Here is a 9,061-nt window from a genome sequence, read left to right on the forward strand (position 1 = left end):
ACCCACGAGTCTCCCCTTTACAGACATGCCCACTTTATGATAATCACATGCGGTTTGGGGGCAAGTCATAGTCAAGTCAGCACACTGACACACTGACAGCTGTTGTTGCTTGTTGGGCTGCAGTTTGCCATGTTATGATTTGAGCATATTTTCATGCTTAATGCAGTACCTGTGAGGGTTTCTGGACAATATTTGTCATTGTTTTGTGTTGTTAATTGATAATAATAAATATAAACAATTATAAATAATATATATATATATATTATAAACAAATAATATATATATATAAATAAATAAATAATATATATGTATTATAAATAAATTATATATATATTATAAATAAATTATATATATATTATAAATAATATATATATATATATATATTATAAATAAATAATATATATACATACATTTGCATAAAGCAGCATATTTGTCCATTCCCTGTTGATAAGAGTATTAAATATTTGACAAATCTCCCTTTACGGTACATTTTAAACAGATGAAAAAATATGCGATTTAATATTTGAATCGATTGACAGCCATAATATAAATATAACCTCTGTAAGAATGTAGTTTCATATAAATTAATTTACAAAAAAAAAATGTAAACATGTGTAAAGTGAAAGTGTTACCAGTTTGTTTTTTTATCCATGATGCAACAAACAATGAAAATTCTGCCTTTTATTTTTTTCCCCCATTTGGCAAACATTAAGTGAACAATGAACAGCTATTTCAAGTGATAATCAGAAAGAAAAGAAAACAAGCAAAAAAAAAAAGTTGTCTCATTCTCAACCAACCAAGGAATCATCAAACAACCCACATACATACATACATACACACGTCAGAGAAAGTCATTTGTACAAAGTCCATCTTTGCCTTATCAGGCCATCTTTGCCATGTTCCTTAAGAACTGATTGTGCTTTTCAACATAAAAATAGAAGAATATTTATTTAATTAATCACATTCCATTCATATTTCTTTACCAGGAATCTCCGTAAGGCACACTGAGGTGCACCAATATCAGATTAAACCGCTTATCTGGATTCACTCGTTACAAACAAGATGCCAAAGTGACGCAATTATTTTTACCTAATTGTACAATGAAGACTTTTGTGAAATTAACTTTCACATTTCAATTTCCCTCAACATCTCACGAAGAAAGACACCACCAAATATATATATATATATATATGTATATATATATTTCATGTGAACTACAGGTCCCCAGCACTGACAAATGCATAAACAGTGGACTAAGTACTTGGTCAACAACAATGTTATCAGTGCCCCTTTAAAAATCTCTTTTTAAAAACAAGTTTAGGCACAAAGTATAAAAGGCACTTTTGGTCAGCTTTAAGGCAATAATAGCAACAATACGTGTGTCAGTTTTACACTGTAAAACCTTCAGCTGTAGTGGGATTTTTTTTTTCTCACCGACTATTGAATGAATGCCAGGAAAAGGAACAGCAAAGCCGTTTTAGAAAATCCCTCATTGGGATGTTATATCCCAAAATTAAATTCCAACGACGAAGGTGCAAATGTAGAAATGCAGAATCCTAGACTACCCTGATGTTTGCAGAAAGAAGGATTTTGAACAACACTCCAAAAGGTCACTTTTCACCTATCAGAAAGCAAATATAAAGAGTCACGATCAAAAGAAAAAAAAAACCAATAAGCTCTGTTGATGCAACCAGGGGGTCAATACAGACTGATTACGTAAGTGGTGACCTCACCTTAAAGCAGCAGTAGGCAGATTGGAACAAGTATGATTTGAAAAATATATATATATATTTTTATGAAAGGGGTTACTATATCCTGACAGAAGTGCATGAGACAGATAATCTGAAAAAAAAAAAATCATGTTCCTCCGTGCCTATTTCTCACAGAAAATGTTTTCCGAAACATCTTGTAGTGTACCGTTCCACTGTGAAATGAGAATGTTTGTGATCTGGCAGCCATGTTGGAAATTAACTGAGGAAATACCAAGCCCCGCCCACCAGCCGGAGCAAACTTATCTCATTTTACAGCTAAACAGTAGATTACAAGATGATTCTGAAAACAATTTACATTACAAATAGGCATTACAGTAACAGAATGTTTGACCATTTGATCGGTGTTTGCGAGTGATTGACAGCTGCCTCCGTTGAATGAACAGCCAATAGGAACGCTCTCTCTGAAATGACCTGTGATTGGCCAAAGTCTCCCGTCACGGCCTAGATTTTTTTAAAGCCTGAAAACAGAGCCATGAGGAGGAGCAGAAGTCTCTCAGAACACTTGAATTACAATATGCTGAAAGGTTATTATGGAATTTTTGCCCAAAGATGCCAAAAACATTCTGCCTACTGCTGCTTTAAAAGACCCCTGGTTACAGTGAAGGTATAACACAGATCCCGTTATGTGCATGAAATCATTTTGACATTAAAGTCAAAGGCAGTTGCTGTACGATCTAAAACTTTCCCCATTATATTTCAGATTGTCATACACATTTTTGATTAAAACCGCAAGTCTTTTCTTTTTTTTGTTGCACTTAAAATCGTACCATTAAAAAGCACATGTAAAAAAAGCATTGCGGCTATATTGGATCATAAAAGCAATGCACTAACACAATTGAAATTCTTGAGAATTAAACAACATCCTGTGCAATGTTCCCAGACAAGGAAAAATATTTGCAAATAAAATTGCAAATTATTGTGTGTGCATATTCGGATATATATTCTTCCCATGCAATAAATCTAATCTAATGTTTTGGCTTGTAAGACACCCAGAGATAAACAAAGCTGGTGACATGAAATTGAACAGCATGACCAAGCTTGCAGTATACACAACACAAATCTCAAGAAAAGTCTTTGGCAACTGTGCAGCTTTGGTGATTCAAAATATAAAATGACTGGAAGAACAAGTTTAGCTGTGTACGTGCAGCATTCGTGGAGTTGATTTGGTCCTGTTTTTTGAAAAATCTTGCCGGAAAAGAACATTACTGCAGCCTCTGAAACCCTGAAATGTTACGTATGAGAGTGTTTCTGCAACTACGGGCATTTTTAAAGTCCCAGCAATGAAATTTTGGGTCAACATTTGCAGTGCGATGCTTGATAAATATATACACCGTGTTATTACCTATCTTGAAAGTAAAAAAATAATTACTAAATAATGTAATTTTGAACAATTTATGAAGCATTTTATGGGTCCAAACAGCACTTTTCTTCATGTCCCACAACTGTGGTATCTTTTGAGATACATAAAATGAGTGATATGATATGTCATTTTGTGTACAGGTTTATAAGTATTACGTACTCTGGTGGTTAAAATTTAAATTTTTTTTTTTTTTTTTAATTTTGGGCGAATCAAAAGTGACTGTAGTTGCAAAAACCCCCCATGAATGGCACATCTGCAGAATATCAATAGACATTTTTACCCAAAGTTACAGTTCAAAGACGTTTGGCGTAGTTATTGCATAGAATGTGGTCTCGGACGTCCCCCCATCCTCCGTTCTTCATGTGCGCCTTGTGCTCCACCGCCTCTGTGCTGCTGAGGACGAGAGACGGAGGGAAGAAGCTGTCCTTGGCCGTATGAAGGCCCTCCTCCACCTTCTGCGAGGCCCACTCCGGCCTGCAGTTCTCCTTCTGGTGGAGGCCGCAGTCTCCCGTGTGGAGCACCCTGGAGCCCTGCGCCACCAGCACCTTGACGGGCTTCGCTATGCAGGTGCCCGAGAGGTGCTGCAGGGTCCAGTCCCAGTTGTAGTCGTCGTAGGTGCAGAACTCCACGTTGCAGCCCATCAGCTTGTAGTACACCTCCCTGGAGATGGCCATGCCTATGTTGTGTTTAGTGGACATCCAACCGGTGGTCAACACCTTGTTGGACAGTTTGGTGAAATCAGTTAAACCGTCGTGGTTCCCCAAAGCCAGCATGTCGCAGTCAGCGCAGTGGCTCTTCCTGAACTCCATCATGGATTTATAATAATGGAAAAAGTCAGGTAGGATGTAGTTGTCCTCCTCCAGGAAGATCACGAACCCGTCGTAGCCCTGCATCGCCTGCACCCGCTCCCACACGAAGTGCAACTTCCACCACCAGTGGTGTTTGGTCTGAGTTATGAAGGCTTCCCTGTAGTGCCCGTAGGAGTCGGGATGAGCCGCGTTGAGGCATCCTGTTTTGAGCGCGTCGCCCTTGGATATGTCCCGAGGGCAGTCCCGTGGATCCTTCCCAGGAAACTCGTCGGGATACAGCTGTGTGCTGAAGGGGAAGTAAATCTGCAGCACTTTGCAGAAAGTTATCCCTCGCACGATGGCATCGATTTCCTCTGAGAAGTAGTCATGGCTGAAGATGAGGAGGAAGCCGTGGACTTCGGCGGCTCTCTCCAGGGATCTGACGAGCAGCTTGAGGTATTCGGGCCTGTTGTGGACCTGCACGACCAGCACCAGCCGAGGCTCCCCCGGGAACTTGTCAGCATTGTGGACACACTGCTTGTAGTTGGCGTTATAAACTGACTTAGTCAACTCTGGGAGAGAGCCAAAGTTGAACTTGACGTCACCAGAGTGCATGGCCTGGTTGCCCTGAGCGTTATTGTTACTATGAGTAGGTCCAGATGTGTCATTATCAGACAGTAACAACACACGTGTGGAAAACAGGAGAGTCACAACTACCACGGAAACACCCAGCAGCGCCAGCAGGTTCTTCTTGAGCAGCCTGAACCTCATCTTCTTACAGTTAAAAACACACTTTGAGGAGCACAACAAAAAAAAAATGGCTTTTCATTCACTTTAAAGTCTTCATTGTGAACTCAGTGTCCTCGCGCCGTCAAACTCTCGTGAAACTCGTCGCGTGACGCGTGTCGTGACATGTCAACCGTCTCGCTCTAGCTGCTGCTGCTGCTGCTCCTCCGCGCGCCTCTCGACGGTGTCTCCACCAGTAAACTGAGACATTTGTCCAAACTGACGCTTGTTTTTTTTTGCCACCTGTTGAGAAAAAGTAGAACAAAGCGAGCTGACTACTTTATATTAAAGTTGTGTGTTAATTCGGCGTTAAAAACAAAAGAAGCTAGCTGCGTGTCGACGCTTCATTTGACTTACCCCCAAACTAGTAGGTGTCAACACGCTCATAACCAGGAAGAGGAGGATGATGGGTCCGGACCATGAGACATCTCGGTGGAGTCTGTCTCTACAACTTATTGACTGCTGACGTGTCCCATCCAGCCAACCAGGGGGAGAGACGGAGCTGCTGCTCGACCAATCAGCGTCCTGCCTACAGCGGAGTAATATGAGAAGGGTAATGTAAATCAGGCTCTAGTTGAATAGGGAACAGGAGGGACATCTCTCAGAGAAAGATGTTATTATCTTTACTGCAGTAACACTGGAACAGTGTTTCTCTTGTTAGTCGACTACAGCATCACAGTGTGGAAGTAATCAGTGAGTGTATAGTTATACCTTTGAAAGGCTCACTATAGTCTCCTGGCATTACATTCTCAGTTTGGACCCATATAGCTGCACTGTTGATATAAAAACAGAGAATTTGAGCTCCTGAGCTCATCACTTGTTACCTTTATTTATATACTGTATATACTACTACTACTACTACTACTACCTGTTTACACCTCTGTATATATTTGTATCACTTCTCATTATTATATATACTACATCCTGTTTGTATTCCCATCTGAAATACTGTCTTCAACAAAATTACAAATTTGCATTACTTACTTTACATTTACTATTTTTATATTTAGTCATGTTTATATTTAAGCCCTGTATTTTAAAGGGACTGTATGTAAGTTTTTTACACATTTTAAAAATTTGTTTAATGCCAATGTGTGAACTGGGGATGTTAATAATTAACCGTTTAACCGTTAACTGACATTAAGCACTTAAACTGATTAACGCAATCGGTTATAACGGTTAAAAGAAATATTAATAATTAATTAAAAAGCTGAGCGACTCAGAGGAGCGGCTCGTAACTTTAAGGAGAAAAGCTGGTCCACCTTGGGTTATTATTCTGAAATTAAATGTCTCTTGATGGCATAAAACCTGGATGGCAAGCAGCTTCCTACAGCTAAATGGCAATAAAACTGAGGTCCTGTCTTAATATGCCAACTCCCATGCCAAAAAAAATCTCTCATCTCTGTATAAAGCTCTTTGCTCAACAGATGTTGTCTATATATTGTATAGATATATTGACCTGTATATGTATGTGTTAGGGCTGTCAATCGATTAAAATATTTAATCGCGATTAATCGCATGATTGTCCATAGTTAATTGCGATAATCTCAAATTATCGCACATTTTTATCTGTTCAAAATGTACCTTAAAGGGAGATTTGTCAAGCATTTAATACTGTTATCAACATGGGAGTGGGCAAATATGCTGTTTTATGCAAATGTATGTATATATTTACTATTGGAAATTAATTAACAGCAAAAAAAACAATGACAGATATTGTCCAGAAACCCTCACAGGTACTGCGTTTAGCATAAAAAAATATGCTCAAATCATAACAAACTGCAGCCCAACAGGCAACAACAGCTGTCAGTGTGTCAGTGTGCTGACTTGACTATGACTTGCCCCAAACTGCATGTGATTATCATAAAGTGGGCATGTCTGTAAAGTGGAGACTCGTGGGTACCCATAGAACCCATTTACATTCACATATCTGGAGGTCAGAGGTCAAGGGACCCCTTTGAAAATTAGCCATGCCAGTTTTTTCCTCACCAAAATATAACGTAACTTTGGAGCGTTATTTGCCTCCTTGGAGACAGGTTAGTATGACATGGTTGGTACCGATGGATTCCTTAGATTTTGTAGTTTCTGATACCACAACTTTCACTAGCTTAAAAAAAAGCAGAGCCCACTGCAACCTAAAAATCACAAGTTGCGTTAATGCGTTAAAGAAATTAGTGGCGTTAAAACAAATAACTTTTATAGTTTTGACCTACTGTTGCTATAAAAATTTAATTTGAAATTAAATAAGAATGAAATGTATAATAGGATTTTTGAAGGGACTTTATTTACTTCAACAGGCACTGCTCAGCTCTCAGAGGCAATATACCCCCCCCCCCCCCCCCCCCCCCCCCCCCGGCCTTCAGGTTACCTGTTCAGGTTTGACTGGTTTAATTGGAATCTGTTTTCTTGAAATCTCACCCAAACAAAGGGGTGTAGGGTGTTAACAGCTGAAACTGGAAAACTTGATCCCCCTGATAAGGAAGGGGACATTACAACAGGAGACGGATCCCGGGACCGGCGTCAGATACTGGGACAATAGGTTTAAATAGGACACTGTAGTGTTGGGAGAATACCTGTGCTCTCTGTTAGTCCATGCATAATATTCAGTAGTGATGACTACTTAATAACTAGAGTTAGGTGATAAATTCCTTTATCTGGCGATATCAGTATACATCATGAAATAGTACATTTTGTGGAAAATGAATTGGGAAACAGTTGATGAATAAAATTGTATCCAAAATTGCAATAAATCGCTGTTCATTGATTTGGGGCGATTAAACAAATTATTTTTTTGTTTTCTACTTCTGTGATTATGAGTGTTCTACAGTATTGTTATACTACATGGTACAAGAATTTGTCCACTACTTTAAAGTCAAAACTGCTCCACCAAATGAAAATCTGCTCAAAGATTATAGGTCAACCCCTTGAGAAATTCTATGACTCAGCCTATCATAATAACATCTTAAGGCTGGCTAACACCATCGTCTCTGACCCCAACCATGTTTTGAACAGTGAATATGAATTGTTACCATCAAATCGGAGATACAGGGTTCCACGATTTAATAAGGTTAGACTGAAGCATTCTTTTGTACACCAGTCAATCCTAAAACTAAATATGGAGCCTAATCCCAGATCAAATGTACGTTGAAGGGCCCTGAATATCGTCTTCTGTGGTTGTAATGTTTAAATGTACGTATTCTTGTTTCTTGTCTTTGTCCTTTTTGTGATGTTGCAAATGGAGCTGCTGTTATGCAAAACAAATTTCAGACCTGTCTGACAATAAAGTATTGTCGTATCGTATCGTATTTGCAAATCTGTGGTCACATTATGGAAAAACCTCTGATATATTCATATTGGCCCAACCCTGTATACAATGTCTCCCGTGGAAGCAGGGATGACATTCCAGTCTTTTCTTGACCTATGACACTAAATTGGTTGTTCAATTTAAAGCTTTCAATTTTGTATTAGGTTGATTAAAAATTGCTCTGTAGTGAGAAAACTAATCTATGCCAGGGGGTTCTCAAACTTTTCGGGGCCAGGGACTCCTTACAGGGGGGAAAATTTTCTCAAGGACCCGCTCGTAATCGTAACAAGTATTCATAATCGATAGGGCTGTCAATCAATTAAAATATTTAATCGCATGATTGTCCATAGTTAATCGCGATTAATCGCAAATTAACGGCACATATTTTATCTGTTCAAAATGTACCTTAAAGGGGAGACTCGTGGGTACCCATAGAACCCATTTTCATTCACATATCTTGAGGTCAGAAGTCAAGGGACCCCTTTGGAAATGGCCATGACAGTTTTTCCTCGACAATCTAGTATGACATGGTTGGTACCAATGGATTCCTTAGGTTTTCTAGTTTCATATGATATCACATATCATACGCGTTATTATCGCGTTAACTTTGACAGTGATAGTGATACTGTCTATTAGTAATATTTGATTTTATTTCTTCAATCACATGTATGTCAAATGGCTGTGAATGGGAAGTTTGAATTACAGCATTTCATACATGTTAATGTATACCGTTTTTTTCTTCTTCTTTTTTGTGGTGGGCTGTTATTATATGTGACAGTTTCTATTTATAATCCCCCCACAGGCTGCCATGCTCGACTCAGGGTTAATGAAGGGCCGCCTCTGTTGTTGCTGAGGCTGCTGGACCACTTCCTCCAGATAACACAACATAACAGACTGGGTGTGTGACCCAGTGATATAAACGGTCCCACTGCCTCAAATAATGCCACATTTAAATCATGTGGCCTGAATCGCAGCGCAGAGAGAGAGAGAGCATCTCTACTTTCAGGAAATAGTGTCTGTAGGCCAAAACAGGGACATATATTACGACAGA

The 9,061-nt window shown here is 39.1% G+C and overlaps 1 protein-coding gene across 1 annotated transcript; it reads right to left on the reverse strand.

The window, feature by feature from the left end:
* Positions 1 to 2,533: 2,533 nt before the first annotated feature.
* Positions 2,534 to 5,209, reverse strand: LOC119477408 (alpha-1,6-mannosyl-glycoprotein 2-beta-N-acetylglucosaminyltransferase). Its single transcript, XM_037751502.1, has 2 exons — positions 5,064 to 5,209; positions 2,534 to 4,949 (listed from the first exon to the last, which is right to left on the reverse strand). The coding sequence occupies exon 2, from the start codon at positions 4,689 to 4,691 to the stop codon at positions 3,426 to 3,428; it is 1,266 nt and encodes a 421-aa protein (XP_037607430.1). The 5' UTR covers positions 4,692 to 4,949; positions 5,064 to 5,209; the 3' UTR covers positions 2,534 to 3,425.
* Between the last annotated feature and the right edge of the window lie 3,852 nt (positions 5,210 to 9,061).

This window comes from Sebastes umbrosus, chromosome 18 (assembly GCF_015220745.1).
Source record: "Sebastes umbrosus isolate fSebUmb1 chromosome 18, fSebUmb1.pri, whole genome shotgun sequence".
Taxonomy (NCBI): Eukaryota; Metazoa; Chordata; class Actinopteri; order Perciformes; family Sebastidae; genus Sebastes; species Sebastes umbrosus.